General features: G+C 35.6%; 1 protein-coding gene across 1 annotated transcript in view; it reads right to left on the minus strand.

Annotated features, from left to right (window-relative positions):
* FBXL5 (F-box and leucine rich repeat protein 5) overlaps positions 1-18,199 on the minus strand; it is a 45,081-nt gene that overhangs the window by 16,061 nt on the left and 10,821 nt on the right. Inside the window, exons 2-9 of the mRNA XM_047798220.1 lie at positions 17,046-17,261; positions 14,374-14,469; positions 12,886-13,072; positions 10,505-10,687; positions 8,369-8,494; positions 5,079-5,227; positions 4,077-4,159; positions 2,431-3,156 (exon numbers count right to left, since the gene is read on the minus strand). Of these exons, the coding sequence (XP_047654176.1) occupies positions 2,431-3,156; positions 4,077-4,159; positions 5,079-5,227; positions 8,369-8,494; positions 10,505-10,687; positions 12,886-13,072; positions 14,374-14,469; positions 17,046-17,261 (1,766 nt within the window). The remainder of the gene's footprint in view (positions 1-2,430; positions 3,157-4,076; positions 4,160-5,078; positions 5,228-8,368; positions 8,495-10,504; positions 10,688-12,885; positions 13,073-14,373; positions 14,470-17,045; positions 17,262-18,199) is intronic.

Consider the following 18,199-nt stretch of genomic DNA (forward strand, 5'->3'; position numbering starts at 1 on the left):
TCAGGGAACGAATACACTGAAGTGGCCTGTACAGCAGTATCGGGAAGTATAACCTAGTTACATCAAGTCCCAGCAAGAGGCAGGGATAAGAAAATGAGGAGAGAAAAAGTACTTGAGAAATAATGGCTGAATTTTGTTTTTCAATTTTATGAAAGCTAGAAACAGCAGATCAAAGAATGCAATAAACTCCAAGCAAGATAGAGATAACCACACCAAGGCATACCATATGTGCACTGCATTAAAAGCAGAAATAAAGAAAAAAATTAAAGCAGCTAAAGAAAAAACACATATGGAAGAACAAAGATAAAATTTGAATGCACTTCTAAGAAATTATGCAAGCTGAAAGATGATGGAACATCTTGAAAGTGCTAAAACAAATAAAACCACAAACCTAGAATTCTATACACAGGGAAAATCTTTCTAAAAAAAGTGAATAAAGTGTTTTCCAGACAAGAGCTGAGAAAGTTTACTGCCAAAAGACCTACAGTGCAAAAAACTACTGAGAATTCTGCAGGCAAAAGAAAAATACCAAATGGAAAAATCGAACTGTACAAAAGAATGAAAAATGCCCCAAAAAGGTGAAACAAAATAACAGTCATGTGAAGGGGCCAAAGAAGGTTGAGGATTAAATAAGAGGCTATTTTTCATCAAAAACAGCCAAGATTTATTTTATTTTACTGCTATGAACACCAGAAAATGTTTCACAAAGAATATATACAACACTATTTGTTTCCTATGGCTTCGGTATAATTAAAACTGATTTTCAACTTACATTTTACAGCCAATGCTCTTTTACCAAGCCCCATAATCAACTTGCTAAAATGCTTGCTACCCATCCCTTAATAAAACATACCAAATCCAAAAGGATACACAGAATGCTCCCAGCTAACACCTCTGTACCCCTAAGTTGAGCTGAATGCTTGCACAAGATGTATTTGTTCTCAAATCTACTGACACCAGCTGAAATTATTAAGTTAATTTAAAGCCAACCAAATCAATGCCAAAAAAAAAAAAGCTGGTTTCTAAAAATTACATTTGTATTTTCTATTTCCTTAGCTTCTTTCCCAGGAAATGCACCTAAGATTTACCCTCCAGTTTCATTCCGCTCTCTAATTTAAAAAATGCTTCTTTTCAAGGCTTTTTCGGTGCTTCAAATGTGAAGGAGCCTTCTCTGTATTGTCTATTCCATAACCCCACTTCAATTTTCTTCAGAACATTCAGTCTGATATTATATCTTTGTTGTCTTATTTTGACTATTAGATTATAAATTCTATGAAAGCAGGGGATTTGTCTTATTTATTCTGGATCCCTAGCAGTTAGAAGAAGGCAAAGTCACACAGAAGATGCTCAATAAATATTTAAATGATTGAGAAAGATTCCTTCAAAATAATCTGATTAAAAAGAGTTGTACTCTTTTAAATCTGAACTGCACTCAGACTGCAACTTCCTCAATAAGCTACCAGTCCGCATGCTATCAAATAAGATAGTTCCTGTGTTCCGCACCCCTCAAATGCATTCTTCCCTGAATTCAAACCCTGTCACAGCTTATTTTTTAATGTTCCCCAGGACACACCCTTCACTACAACCAAACTGGAATACCAAGTCTCCTCTGAACATACCCCACTAAGTTGAATTTTAATCTGCTAAAGATCATACTTAAAAGACTAGACGGAGGACTAGGCTTTAGCTGGATCAATTTTCCCTGTTTAATATACCTGATATGCCACTATTAAATAGCTCTACTACAACTCAAGTCGATTACAGGACAAGAGAAAAAATATGAAATCAATTTCCAAAGGCTCATGTCACAGATAAGCAAACAATGACTGCACATTGTGAACATCGAGAAAGAGCATAAAAACAAAACCACCTAATGAGAGTCACAACGGTGCCTCACTGCGCAAATGCTCCTACTGCTTGGAATGGACGGTCTCTTCTCCCTCTGCCACCTCTCAAAATCCTTCATCTTTCTTCGAGGTTCAATTTTCAGTGCCACCACTTCATTTCATTTCCTGATCTTTTGCTGCAACTGGATGAGAAATCTCTCTCTCTCCTTTGATCCCCATAGAATCTTTAATTCGACACCTCTTACAGAATGTACACAGATAACACAAGGCCACAGAGTACGGTATACATAGTTTCTTCCCTGTTACAAGGTCTAGAGGGTAAAAACTGTATCTTATTCATCTTTACATTCATTAAAACACCTTAAACTTTTAAATGTATGTTCTTCCACGTCGCAAAAGAATGGAACTGCCTGAAACTTCATGCTGAAGTTATATGGTTCCAACATTTTGAAGGAGGACAGGTCTCGGTTTAACTCTCGGTGAAATGAATCAGCTGAACAGAATGACTTAGATTCAAAATGTTACACGGCATTTGGGAATGAGAACACGTCCCTTTCCTAACAGTCTGCAACTGAGTACTTACCTGAGACCATGGTCTGTGATCTGATAACATCCGGACAGACTGAGAAACAAAAGCACACGTCCAGTCTCTTGATCAGATTTTTCACTCCCAGAGTAAATGAAGTCTTTTCCCCTCAGCAGTCTAGTCCTTGACGCTCTTCTACACAATGCAGAAGACTCTGGGAGTGCTGACATAGTTCTTAAAGCTGTTCCTGTGCAACAAAATGAGTGACCACAATACGCGAAGGCCGGAGAAGCACAATGCTGCTGCCAACAGACACTAGTCCTTAGTCCGACAATATCCTTACTGTAACAACCAGAGGAGGAACAACTAAAGTTGGATGCTGTTTCCATTACACAAAGACTTTCAACATTTTTATGTCTCCATTCTACAGCATCTTCAATATCAGCCAAATCTTCAGCATCTAACATCCACACGTAAGGAGAAGTGAAATTTTCGGAAGAAGCAGGCTTAGTCCAGGGGTGTTCATTATCTATTTCTTCTCCAATGTCCTTGTTAGTCAAATCGTGCAGACAAGCATAATGCTTGGTGGACTGCATGGTAATGTCTTTATTTTTCCATGTAGTCGAAGTAATTTTGCTTGTAGAAGTCTTTGAAAGGCCACTCTGAGGAGATGTCAAAATTCCCAGAGCTCTAGAAATCTTCTCTAGAGCCACATCTGTGATTTTTTCACATCCAGATAGATCAAGATGCCGAAGACTCTGGCAGCAACCAAGCCAAGACCAACTATAATTAGGAGGTAACAAGACTATTAGTGCATAGTATTAAATTCTTCAAAAGCATTTAATTACATGTAAGTAAAGGGAAAGTACAAAAATAAGATTTTAAATCTAATACAATCAATCAAACATTTACTGAATATCTATTGTCAAGCACTACTTTAGATGCTATAAACATGAAAAGACAATAAGAGTAATTAGGAACTAAAAGTATTGCTACCCAAAGGAAGGGTAGGAAAGGAGAAGGAGTACGAAAGGGACAGACCGTTTATCACCCTGAAAAATAACCAGCAGGGGAAAAACTGTACACACATGGAACAAAGAAAATAATTAGAAGAGGAAGATCCAGAAGAACAAGCTCTAGGAACTGGTAGAAAATTGGCCTTAGCCCAGAGAAGAGTATATACCTCTCCCTCTGAAACAGGGAGATGCTGACAGAAATACTAGTGTGGGAAAGAGGAGCATGAGGTGGAATAAGAAGCACAGTGGCAGCATCCAAGGAAATACAATCTGTGAAGAATGTAGCCTGAAGAAAGCGTTAAGAATTTCAGGATAACGATGAAGAATGTAAGAGGGAGCTTTGCCAAATGGTACTGGGAGCCTAAAGGAAAACGCACACTTCTTTAAAACATAGTCCCAATCTACACAGTTGCACAGCAAGGTTGAAACGCCAGTTATTGGCCCTTGAAGTACAAGATTATAAAGATGAAAGGATGAAATACATATAAGTTTTGCATCAGCTGGGACCTACGGACAAGAGGCAAAGAACTGGAGGATGCTATTAAGTTATTGCCGTAACATGACCGAAACCTGACACTAAAAAGAACAGTATGATTAAGCTGCAGCTATGCAAATGAAAAACTACGGAACAATTTTATCAATCTGTAGTTAGAAATCATTAAACTTAAGTATTCAAAAATAACTAACCTGTCAAATGCAGAATCTGAAATGTCAGTTTGGGTAAGATCCAAATGCTCCAGGTTAGGACAAAGCTCTAAAATCTGCCTAACCTAAGAGGGAAAAAAGTCATTGTGAAGATCTGCAGACTGTTAACTTGGTAAAAAGACACAGCTTTTAGTAAATAACACATCCAGTGGTTCTCAAACCTTTCTGCATGTAAAAAGCACGTCAATTCTATATTACAAATATTACGTCAATTCTATATTACAAATTCTATATTACAAATATTCTCTGTGATCAAATCCCAGAGAATCTGTTTTAGTAATTTTATGTTTAGACCCAGCAAATTTACATTTTTAAGGAGTACCTAAGGAGACTCTGATGTGGGACATCACAAGATAGTCTTTTATAAAACAGTGATTTAATCTCACCTCCCCATCTTACCATGCCTTACATATTACAAAGAATGGTATAAAACTGGGCTTCATCACTCAACATCTGTGAAACTAAATAAACAGTTTAACTTCTAGTCTCTGTTTCCATTTCTACAATGTATAAACAATGATATCTATGTACAAAGGTTACTATGAGAACTTATATGAAAAAATATGAAAATCAGGAGTTCCCGTTGTGGCACAGTGGTTAACGAATCCGACTAGGAACCATGAGGTTGCGGGTTCGGTTCCTGCCCTTGCTCAGTGGGTTAACGATTCGGCATTGCCGTGAGCTGTGGTGCAAGTTGCAGATGTGGCTCGGATCCCGTGTTGCTGTGGCTCTGGCGTAGGCTGGAGGCTGCAGCTCTGATTCGACTCCTAGCCTGGGAACCTCCATATGCCGTGGGAGCGGCCCAAGAAATAGCAAAAAGACAAAAAAAAAAAAAAAGAAAATCAGCATTGTATGCCTCCCTGTGGGAAGGCACTCTCATGGGTGAACTATTATTTTTTTTCTTAATTAAACTTAAGAATCAGCGAAACAAATATAAATCACTGCTACTTTTTCTTAATAGCAAATGTGCTAATTTATACATACCATTTTGCTGGAAACTGCAGAGCTGTATGCTAATACTAAAGTTTTTACAGAAGTACCAACATATGGTAGGACATCATGAATTAAGCCATGAAGTAAACGTTTTTCCATTTGTGCAATGCTGATAGCAATCGATTCCTCTGCAGACTCTTCTGTAAAATGAATTCACAAGTCTAAGAACTTGATACACTAACTACCATTAGGCCATTCAAGGAATCAACAAATCATTAAATATGAAATACTTTTTACTCTCCTTAAACTCCCTTATGTATGCAAAGCAAATTACATGGACAAGTTCCCCCTCTAGTACTTAATATTTAAGAAGTCTGACCGCAACTGAAAAGAGAGAAAGAAGAAAAAAAGATGTACAATGAGAATGAAGGGAAGAATGTTTTTTACATGCTTCAATGTTGAAGGTGATTTTTTTTCTCTAATTAGCAGAGGGAAGAAAAAAATAAATGACTCCTGTTTCAGGGACTGAAAAAATTTTGGAAAAAAACTCTAACTACTTAAAGAAGAGTGTAAGTTCTTCAAGAGAAAATAGGATATTAAAAAAAAAGAAAAAAAACTGAGCCACAATAAAAAGTATAATCATTATTTTACATAAATAAAAGTGACACAGACCTAGAAGACATTTGAAACAATTAAGTTAGCCTGGTCATAATGAATCAAGCAAGAAAAGTGCCTTAGAATTTTTAAGACATTAAAAATGAGCATGGCTTTTGCTTTCTGCTTAATAACTTACACAGAGCTTAGATGTTTACAACAGGCACTACTATAACAAGCACAAAAAAAAAAAAAAACCTGCAAACTCCAAATTGATATAAGAAAAAAGAAACACACTACATCAGAAAGAATTAATTAATAATTTTATCACCTTTCTCAGGATCCCACTAGGGTTTTTTTGCTTCCTGAAGACCTAACTCGAATGTCTCTAAACATAAAACTGTTTAACTGGATAAGCTAAGGAAGTCTCATTTAAAACAAAACTGAGGAGTTCCCATCGTGGCTCAGTGGTTAACAAATCTGACTAGGAACCATAAGGTTGTGGGTTCGATCCCTTGCCTCGCTCAGTGGGTTGAGGATCCGGCGTTGCCGTGAGCTGTGGTGTAGGTTGCAGACACGGCTCGGATCCTGTGTTGCTGTGGCTCTGGCGTAGGCCAGTGGCTACAGCTCTGATTTAGACCCCTAGCCTGGGAACCTCCATATGCCGCAAGAGTGGCCCTAGAAAAGGAAAAAAGACCAAAAAAAAACAGTATAGCTGACAAAATGAATGTAAGTAGAAAGAATTAATTCTGAATTTATGACTGAGGATTTCATGTTTACAGTTAGTTACTATCCTAAATTACTCCCTTAGCCAGAGATACATGTGAAATATAGGGATAAAAATGACTTTTAGTGAATTTTATTTCCAAATGATTCTTTTGTCTTTGTGGCTCCATCTAAATGTGTACTGTTTACCGTGAAATCCTAAAAAACAAAACAAAAGTAACTATATACCCTATGAAGAATAATAACGTCACTGCAAGACTAATAAAGACATCTAAACTGAAAAAGTACTAACACAGATGGCAGATCCAAAGTTTAGTCTTACATCCACTGAACAGCTGAACAGATACTAGATACTACCTTAGAAAGGGCTCAAACATTTTAATTCCAACCTTTCCCTTTCAACACAAAGGAGAACAGCAGCCTTCTCTTTGTCTATCTCCAAAGTGCTGAGATAAACACATTAACTTTGACAAAGCCTTCAAAACTCAACATAGGTTTTAATGACTGTTTAGAATGGATAGGTCAAGACTTCTATAAGGTGACATCTGAGTCAAGACGTTAACTCCTCAAGGTCTTTGCTCGAATTTTCCAAGGGACCTTAACTACTCACTCATTCCATTTAATCGGTAACTTCTCTCCTCTCTTCTGGCATGCTTTTCCTTTATTTTTCCGCACAGCACTTGACACTATCTAATACAGTATATACTTTGCCTGTGTTTACTGTCTGCCTCCCCTGTCCTAATTTCCAGCTAAACTAAGCCAAGGATTTTTTTTTTTCCATTTTGTTCACTATTAACCTAATATCCAGAAAGTGCCTGCTACAAGGTAAGCAAACCACCAAATCTAAACATTTAAAACTATACCAAGCTGTTTTTTACCTTCATTTCATAGAAATAAACTTGCTGCTAAAAGAATAATCTTTGTATTTATAGTCCTTACTTTTTGCAGGTTTAGTCCTTTTGCCAGCTTACTCTAAGTGGCCAAGTTATAAATAAAAAATCCCTACAGGTTCAGTTTTATCAAGCAGAAGAGTATCTTATTCATTAATTTATTACTATTTCATCTTTTAGTAATCATTATCTAGAATAATATCTAAAACAGAATGTATGTCTTTCCTCCATATTACCAAATAGCATCTTTCTGCATCTCTATTTTCCAATATGTACCTTGATTAAGAATCATGTATTCGGAATTCCCGTCATGGCGCAGCGGAAACGAATCCAACTAGAACCATGAGGTTGCGGGTATGATCCCTGGCCTCACTCAGTGGGTTAGGGATCCACCATTGCCATAAGCTGTGGTGTAGGTCAAAGACGTGGCTCGGATCTGGCGTTGCTACAGCTCCAGTGTAGGCCGGCGGCTACAGCTCCGATTAGATGCCTAGCCTGGGAACCTCCACATGCCCCGGGTACAGCACTCACTAAAAGGACAAAAAGACAAAAAGACAAAAAAAAAATCATGTATTCTAAATTCTTCCATTTGTGCATTTTTTGAGGGTAGGGATAAAGTCTTAGTCACCCCTGAATTCTGTAGCTACACTAGTTTATAAACCATTTACAAAGACTGTTCATATATACATTACTTCTCAATTCTACCGCCATGTGAGGCAAGTGACATGACAAATCAATAAATATGCTCAGCAGCTTCAGGCTCCTTCTGCTGAGCCGCAGAAGACTTGATAAGTACTACCAAACTGATCAAATGACATGCTCTAAACTGCATAGCACTATAACAAAGGAACATCTTTTCAATAAGGAAAACAGCCATTTTTTAAAAATTTTTAAAAATTATTTTCTAATTTTTAAGTGTTTAAATAAATACAAAACATGTGAAACAGCCTATACCCACTTAAAAATTAAACAGAATTTTAAATATGATTATTATTTCTTCAAAGCTTAAAAATAGTCTTAAAAACACTTTTTAGAAAAAAAAAATACATAAATCCTAATCTAAGTACTTGTTAAGTGTAACACTAATTATTAAAGCACCATGTAGCAATTTTAATTTCAAACACAGCTTACCAGACTCATCTATGTCAGCATCTTCATCCCACTCCTGAAAAGCACGACTTTCGTCTTTTCTATTTTTTACCCATTCCTCATCAGGTTCAGTATCGAGTTCAGTGGCAGGACCACTATACCAATCACCTACTCAACAAATCAACAAAAGGAATATAATAAGATGAGACTTGCTACCATTAAAAAATAATAATAATAATAACCTATTTATAACAAAACTCTCTCCACACAAAAAAATACATGAGCCCAAGGCAAAGGGCCAGCTATTGTCAGAAACAGTCAATTGTGGTTTAAAAAACTTACACTTAAAGCACAGAATTCAATTTCAGCCAAAACCACAAGAACTATGACAAATAATTATCAATAGTCTTAACATGCAATTTTAGAAATCACTGAAAACAACCTAACCTTTTTCCCCTACTGTGGCTTCACACTGGCTCCAGCAATACCCCCATTACGACAATATCTAATAAACAAAAGGAAGCAAGACTTTCTGCTCAGTAGTGAATTAGTCAGCATTTCAGAAGTAGGTGGGAAGAGAAGTCAAGAGAAAGCTTAAGGTAAAGCTAAACAATAAATTTAAAATCCCTTGCAAATACACTGCAATAAATGACATGACTGAAATAAGAAACAATGTAGAATTAATTCACTGAATTCCTAAGATTACATCTAACTGAGGAAGGTTCCTCAGCCTTAACACCACGGATATTCCAGGCTGGGTAATTCTTTGCTGTGGAAGGCTGTTCTGTGCACCGCAAGGTGTTCAGCAGTAACCCTGGCCTCCACCCACTGGATGCCAAGATGGGACAAACAGAAATACCTCCACAGACATTTTAAAATATCCAGGGTTCAATCAACTGTGATCAAGAACCAGTGAAAGCAAACACCATAAATAAAGTAAATCCATTTTTATTGGGACTTTTTGTTTAGGCATATTAAAAAGAGAAAAAAAGCAGCATATTTTAAGATTTGGTTAACTTCACAAAAATCTAGCATAGAATTAGCGTATGTGACCTTCACTTCAAAGAGTACCAAACTATGTATTACTTCCTAGTAAGTAATTCTTCATAATCAAAAATACAGCTTGAAAATATGTGATATATCCATACTTGCCTTATTTGACTTTTCACTTAATAAAGTATTATGCTATGATAGGAAAAATTATTCCCCATAAAAATAATAATTCTAATCATTTAGATCATATAAATCTACCCAATACTCCAAACAGCTTCATGAAAAAATATTAAATATGTAACAAAAGCTTATTTTAAGTGTTACATATTGATAAAAAAAATAAAACTCTTTTTAAATCAGACTCAGTTTACGTAAGAAATATGCATTTCCACGTCAAAGTGACAAATTTTAGAAAACTTAAAAAAATTTCTGAAATTTTGAGGCAAATACTCATCTAGAAAAACTGTTTTAATTCAGTGACAGAAGAATATATGTCACATTAGTTGCATTTATCCCATGACTGCATTACATGCTCATGAAAAGAAAATTTTCTGTAATTGTTCACATGTAAAACTAACTTACCACAATGAAATTAATATGAAATTGTAATTTATAGAATGAGGCCTTACTGATCACAAAAAAAATATGCTATAGACAAAAACAGATTCAGTTATTTCGAGCCACTATCAAAAGGGAAGTATAATGGCACCTCCATCTTTAAATTTTATAGGATTTATTCTGTATTTTTGAAATACCTAATTATTTAAAGTTGTTCTAACAATGTATTAATTTTATTTTTAACTTTTTGTTATGGAAAATTGCAAACACAGTCAAAAATAGGAATAAGTAGCATTAAACCAGTGGCATAATGAAAACCCAGGTACTCAACTATCTTCAAAAATTATTAACATTTTGCCAATTATTTTTCCTTCCCTCCCCCCATTATTTTTTCCTAATTATTTTAAAGAAAAGTACACACATCACGTAATTCACTCATGAATACTTGAGCACTGCTAGATTTTTAAAAATGTATACAAAGACGTAATCTGACTAGGCTAACTATTTTTTGGTCAACCTCGCAGTTTCCCTCCCTGGCTTTCTTTATTAATGTCTATACACATTCACCTAAAAAAAAAAAATAGATTAATGTATTTTCAAAACACACTAAGCATCCCATTTACCTACCTCTGGCCCAATGAACAGGATAAAGATGTTTCCAAAGCGATCCCGTTTTTGCCAGCTGAGACCATTTAGTGCTTACTTGACTGCATCGACATAATTCTTGAGGATTAAGATAACTGAAAATTGACAGCATTACCTCAGGAGGAAGATGGGTTATACCCGTGGATTGTTCTGACACTTCCGCTTCTGAAATAAAAGAGAAAAATTTTAACGTTAAAGTCTGTAAGGGCAAATGCAGCAGAAATTACAATCACACTTCTATAAATAAAATCCAGTGCCTAAGGTCCACTCCTTCCTGCTTGCAAGACGTGAAAAAGAAATAATATGGATTAAAGGTAACGTGGACATGTTAAACTTGTTAAAAATCTGTAGGTTTAAGCTACCATAGCCTAAATCGTACTTCATCAGTGGGAGCTACAATAATGAACGCAGAATTGACTTCCTCTTACAAAGGCATCACAGAAAAAAAACAATACTCACTTTGTAGCATAAGAAGCATCATTTGAAAAAGGAACCTAACAGGTTATACAGCTTCAAGTCAGCAAGTGCAGAGTCGGCCAAGATCATGAGATCTCCATAGTGTTTTTAATGACACACACAAATTTCACAACATTTTCCATTCATTCATGCATTACAACTCCTGTCAGTATCTTCCTTGGGTTCCCTCTTAATTTTCACATCTCATGTATGAGATAGGTGAAATCTGACCTCTTTAACCTTTAGGTGCCTTAACCTACTTATCTTATTTATCAGTCAGTTGACACAATACAAAATAAATATTTCTAATGCTTGGTATATATTTATCAGGAATCTTCTGTCAGCAACTATTATAGAAAAAAGTCATTGGCTATCCAATCTCCCATAATGTATTATTTTAGTTTTCCTTTGGTGTACAATAAAGAATATACAATATAAAAATTTTGTCATTAAAGTACTAAAAAGAATTTCGGTACCTTATATATCAGATCTGTCTTCACAAAGCAACTTAAATATACAAATTCTATGATCAAAATACTTTAACCTAACCTTTTTCAAATGGCAAATATTTTAAATATAATACAGCTATATAATTTACTTTGAAGGAGTGGGAAAATTCAATGTAGTAAGTGTGATGCTTTTAAATCCCATGTTATAATTACAATTAAACCAGACACAACAGGTCATGACTTGGTGTCTGCATTTCAGAGTGATGCACACAAGCTTTATGGGTTTAATTACATCTTAACCTATAAAAAGTTTTGTTTCAACATGCAGCTCACCTAATTTGTTAAATAAAAGAAAAAAGGACCCTTTTCAAAGACTTTCGAGCAATTTTAACAGGAATTTCATTGCTATTGCTCATCTAGCAAAAGCAAAAAAAAACTCTTACTAGCCTAAGGATGCCAGTAATTTTATTTAACAATGTTTTAAAAGGCAAAGCTATAGAAGAAAATAAAGAATAAAAATGAGGAAGTAGTCTGTTAAGAAAAAAAGCAGGCATATTGCATTTGGCATTTTTTTTCTCAGTGACTGTACATAGAAAAATTATGCCTCCCTTACTTATTCTCCTAAGAGAGTAAGAAAGAGGGGAGAAAAAACTATAAGCATTATTAAGTGCTTTTTTTTTAAATTTAATTTTGGAGTTCCCACTGTGGCTCAGTGGTTAACGAATCCGACTAGGGACTATGAGGTTGCAGGTTCGATCCCTGGCCTTGGTCAGCGGGTTAAGGATCCAAGCATTGCTGTGAGCTGTGGTGTAGGTTGAAGATTGGCTTGGATCCCATGTTGCTGTGGCTCTGGAGTAGGCCGGTAGCTATAGCTCTGATTAGTCCCCTAGCCTGGGAACCTCCATAGGCCAAGGGAGTGGCCCTAGAAAAGGCAAAAAAAAAAGGACAAAAAATAAATAAAATTTAATTTTATTAGAGTATAGTTGATTTAAAGCATTAAATGATTTTGAAAATTGATTAAAAAAAAACGAGGAAGGATAAAAACAGCCACTATGGTCAGTGGAGCTCAGAAGATTAGACGACACTGCAAAAGTGCTCTGTATACAGTACTTTTCAATAATTTTGATTGGCCAAAATAATAATAATAATTATTATTACATATTCATATATTTAAATAATAATATTGAAAGTGTTATTATTGCTAATCAAAATTATTATGTAAATATAAACTCCTTTAAGAAACACTATATTGCACACGGTCTAAGTATATAAGCTATTAAATTACCACAGACAACACTGAAGTCTAAGCCAGAAACTACGGTCCTCAATGAAATTTACTATTCCTGAAAATGAATGGTTTAAGATTATTCCTCAAACAAAATCTAAAGTTTGTATCAAGAAGAAATAAGAGGCCTGGGAACAAATAAATTTCTGACTATCTAAATATATGAATCTCACCTTTATCTGATTTTTCATCCACTGAGTATTTGAAAAACTTCTGTCGTTCCTCCGCTTGATTCCACAGGCTGAGACCTCTGAGGAGCTCTGCAGTATCCTTCTGAGAGCAATGTTGTGCAATCACTTTCTTTTTAATATCCTTAAGCTCTTCATAAGTAAAATATTCCATTAACATGGGCTGAAAAACCTAGATTAAACAAAATACTCATAAGAAAATACACTAAGTTCGTTTTGTTTTAGTCTACATCTTTTAAATTATTAATGGCTCAAATGTAGTATCATGATCACATATTTGGAAGACATAAAAATTCAGTTGTTACCAAGTTGGCTTACCCCAAAATTGCAAAGAGATCCTCCTTTCAGTCAATCCCTAAACAATTTAAAAGCAACTGAACCAGAAGGTCTTCCTATACAGACCTTGCTATACACTCTTAATCACTTTCTTATGATGAGACATTTAAGTCATTTAACTGCCTTCTGCAACTGACCTCTACCCAAACAGGGCCTCTAATAAATCATATAAGAACGGTACCCAGTGTACATACTAGACCTTAAAAGTCAGAGCTCTACTAAGACCCTCAACTATTCAGTGTTATCTAGTTAGATTTCTTCTTTGAACAGATGTTTAATCCCAACCTCCAAGTGACAGAATTAGAATCTTTAGAGATGGAGCTAAGAGCTTTTTGCTGTTGTTGTTCCACCGCTAATTTTGATGTGCATCACAGGTTAAGAAACACGGCTCTAGTAGCTCAGCGGTTTCCATGCTGGTTGCATATTTACATATTACAATGAATTGAGGAGCCTTTAAAACACACCCATGTCACTGCCTCCCACCCAATTTAACTGGTCTGGAAAGGGCTTAAAAACAGATTTTTTTTTTTACAATAGTTCATCTAAGTTAAAGCCTTATTAGAGTGAAAATGACTACAACTGATTCACAGGTGAACAGGAATCTAGTTCCTCATAAGATATGTTCTCTATTCATTACCCTTTCTCATCCCACTTTAGAGAAAGAAGAGGAAATGTTTTGCTCATCCATTCAATGACATCCTAATACATGTGCCCTAGGCATAAGACTGGTAAGTTTACCACCACCATTTAATTACTAAAATCCATTACTAAGAAAAGAACACTAAAAATTCTTTAAACTTAGTATGCAAATACAAAAAACTTAAAAAGTTTAAGGTTCAGAAAAGATTTAGGTGGCATAAAAAGTTAATATTCAACATATGCCATCCACATAATATGACAATAAATATTTGTTGAGTAAATGAATTAAACCACTCATTCAATGAAAAGCAACAAACTCTAAGGAAACAAAATTCATGTTCTCCCTCGGGTTTTTCTTCGCTTGCTAGAAATTCATCTAGAATTTTCTTCACCTGCTAGTGATTCAACTTTCTATGCATTATTTTGAAGAATCAAAGGCAAATAACATTTTTTTTAATTTTATAAGTCACAACCACGGGGAGGAAAAATTATACTTACCTCCTCTTCCTCTTTCATGTGAGGAAGGAAATCTCTTGTAAAAGCCTCCAATCTCTCTTTCAGCTGTTTTGCATAATTTAACTGCTCATATTCATTCTAGAACAAATCCAAAAAAATTGTATTCTATAAAAATCTTGCTTCAGAATTTATACTGTAGCTGATTCTAGGAGGTCAGCTTGAAATGTAACATGAAACTTCAGGAAAAAAAATCAGATTAACAAATAGCAAAGTGGTCTCTGTACTGTTCCAAGTATAAAAGATGTCCTTAAGTCATCTCCTAAAGGAACCCTGAATTCTTTTTAGTAATGTGATCTCATACGTCTTTTTAAAAATTTCATAAAAAGTCCAAAAGTAACAAGTTTTTGCTCAAAACTTCTACTGATTTCTAATGCATATATTTACACAAGCTCTTAAGTGTCAGTGTTCCTGATATATCTCTGAGCTCACTAGGGCCCACTGGACTCTTATCATTACAGAATCCCTTGAAGGTTATCTAGGGTATCCTCCACGAAACAATTCAGAACACTGGTTCCATTACCCTGCAGAAGACCATACACACTTCCAAAAGCAAGGAGCTCTCTACCCCTTGAAGTAAACTACTCTAATCTTGGACAACAGCTAAAAAGTTCACATCTTCCTGTAACTTATCCATCACTTCTGTATCAGCCCTCTCGACTTAATACGTGTGGAAAATTTATAAAACAATAAAACTTTTAAAAGGTGGAAATATTTTATCCCTGCTGAGTTCTCTCTAGTCTCCTCCTTTTTGAACTAATTTATTCAACTGCCTCCCAATAATCTACCCAATGTCCTTTTCTCTTAGTATTTTACACATTTTCCCTAAGCACACCCTAGTGGCGTCCATTTCCACTTACGTGCTAATAATTACCAAATTTGCTTTTCTAAACCACATTACTCTTCCAACCTTGAAACCCAACTAATGCCTCCCCCTATTAATAAATGCCCAACTGGACTGTACAAGCAGTTCAAACCCACCATAATGGATCTTTTTATTCTCCAAACCTGTTCTATATTTCCTAGAAAGTCAGGCTAAATTCTTGTTATTTCCTTTCTCTTTCTCCTTTCCTCCTCCATTTATATGCAAGTACTACCTTCTGTCCACTGTATATCCTACAGTATTCTCAAGTCTGTCCCCTCCTATCTCCACTAGTCACCACTTTAGATCTTAATCATTTTATTGAAAAGGTAACACATAAACAGGATATAAAATTCAAAGAGTACAAAGCAGTATTCAATAAAAAACAAATCTCTCTATACCATCTTCCCGGCCAGTACCCTATCCCTATCCAATCTCTCACCTCCCCACCCAGTAGCTACCATGTAGTCTTCCAGAGACCATTACAATAATTTTTTTAATAACAATCTTACTGCTTGAGTCTTTTCTTTCCCTTCAAACTATCCTATTCCCCACTGTAGAACAGTCTTTCTAGAACATAAATCTACAAATGAAAGGTGCAGGGTGGTTTGAAAGAGCTGTAACTTAAGACTATGCTTCACCAAACCAGAAGAGAAACGAATGAAGATCAAGATTCAAATATCCTACAAAACCTATTATAGGAAAATTTATCTATACCATTATCCTAAACTACACCCCCAAAATATCTTTAATTCTGTTATTCAATTAAAAATTATTCTTTGTAGGAGTTCTCGTTGTGGCTCAGTGGTTAACGAATCCAACTAGGAAACACAAGGTTGCGGGTTGGATCCCTGGCCTTGCTCAGTGGGTTAAGGATCTGGCATTGCCGTGAGCTGTGGTGTAAGGTCACAGATGTGGCTTAGATCTGGCATTGCTGTGGCTCTGGCGAAGGCGGGCAGCTACAGCTCCAATTAGACCCCTAGCCTGGGAACCTCCATATGCCGCGGGTGTGGCCCTTGAAAAGACGAAAATATACATTCTTTGTAATCACCCTTATGGCCCTGTTCATTCTGGGTAACAATTTTACCTTCAGTCACCAATAACTGCATTTATTATAGCTTTAAGAGTTCGGCAACAAAATAAATAAATAAATAAATAAATAAATAAACAAAAAGAGTTCAGCAAATGTTACCAGAAAGTAAAATTTTTACAGTAATTAAAATTTCAACTTACAAAAACACCTTTAAGATTTGGTGAACAACACTCATGATAAAATTTTACATAACAGTGATAAAGAGGCAACTGACAAAGATTCTCACCAAACCTGAGTTCGATCCACTGAGTCTTCTTAACTAGGCCCTGACCTTGAGCTCTATCCCTGGCCCATTTAGTCCAGTTTTAGCAAAAATCATCCTAAAGTAGTCTACCAGCCACCCTTGGCATTTGATAACCCTCAGTATCCACCCACCATCAATATCTTACCCCCTTGGTCTGCCTTCAGCAAGAATCTCCCAGCCTTGATGTCTCCTCCCAGTAATTTTCCTGACCCTCACCCTGTTCCCTGGCTATAAATCCCACTTGTCCTTGTTATACTCAGAGTTCAGCCCAATCTCTCTCCCATTCTGCAAAACCCCATCGCAAAAACCCCTTGAACAAATGCTTCCTTACTGCCTTTAACAAATGTCAGAGTCATTTTTATTTCCTTAACATAACATCATTTTCTGTAAAATGCTAAAAAGTCTTACCAAGGACATATGGGAAGATGTTGTAATAAATATCCATTTTTGCAACTCACCTTAACATTCTTGAGACCCTTTTCAAAGAGGCTGAGCATCTCAGAGAGTTTATTGTCAGAGTGTACATTATAAATTGTCTGGCTGCGTTGTTGAAGCAAACCAATAATGTACTCATTTTCTATCTGCTCGTGCATTTTGAACTCCTTAAAAGTAGCATACAGAGACTGCAGAAGAGCACGGAAATCGTTGTTGTTGGAAAAGTTGGTTTTAGAAAGCTGAACAAAAATTGTAAAAGAAAGGCATAATAAATACATGCAAATATGCACGAATAAAAAATATTCAAATGCATTGCTATTCAGTTTTGGACCCACCAAAATACCTCCCCTACACTGTGTTAAAGTAGGAAAGGATATTCATAAATTAATAAGTTATAATGGTACAATAAAAAGCGCCCTAGGCCAGGAAGATGTTAGTTTGAATTCTGAAGGATGTATGCACCAACAAAACAGTTTCTTTAAATAAACGGAATTAACCATATTTCCTTGAAACCTAAAATCCCATTACTCTATACATATACTAAATACAGACAATCCATAGAGTTACATGTAAACATTAAAAGAGCTGTGTCAGGATAATGTGATACACTTTTTTCTTTGTTCAAAATGGTCTTTATGCTATTATATTACTCTTACAATGTGAAAAAATCAAAACTTTCTATTATAATTGTTTAATCTTTAATATCTAGATGAGTCTGATCTGTTCAGAAAAATAATTATATTGAGCTATTAGAACATTATTGGAGGAGTTCCCGCTGTGGCACAGGGGATTAAGAATCCGGTGTTGTCTGTGCTATGATGGCACAGGTTCGATCCCTAGCCTTGGCACAGTGGGTTAAGGATCCAGTGGTGCCAGAGCTGTCGCATAGCTGCTTGGATTTAATCCCTAACCTGGGAATTTCCATATACCACGGGTGCAGCCAAAAAAAAAAAAGAAGAAGAAGAAGAAAAAGAACAGAACATTACTAGATAACTTTAGGGGAACTATTTTTTTTTTTTTTAAGAAAACCAAGATGAACATTTATTTATGTAAGGAATCATGTACTTTTCTGGAGAGCAGGCACTGAAACAGTACATTGTGAAAACCTAGCACATCAGAGCATGAGAAAGTAAATACACTTAAAAGAAAGATAAAAATCAATGAAAATATAAAGAAA

The sequence above is a fragment of the Phacochoerus africanus genome, chromosome 10 (genome assembly GCF_016906955.1).
Source record: "Phacochoerus africanus isolate WHEZ1 chromosome 10, ROS_Pafr_v1, whole genome shotgun sequence".
Taxonomy (NCBI): Eukaryota; Metazoa; Chordata; class Mammalia; order Artiodactyla; family Suidae; genus Phacochoerus; species Phacochoerus africanus.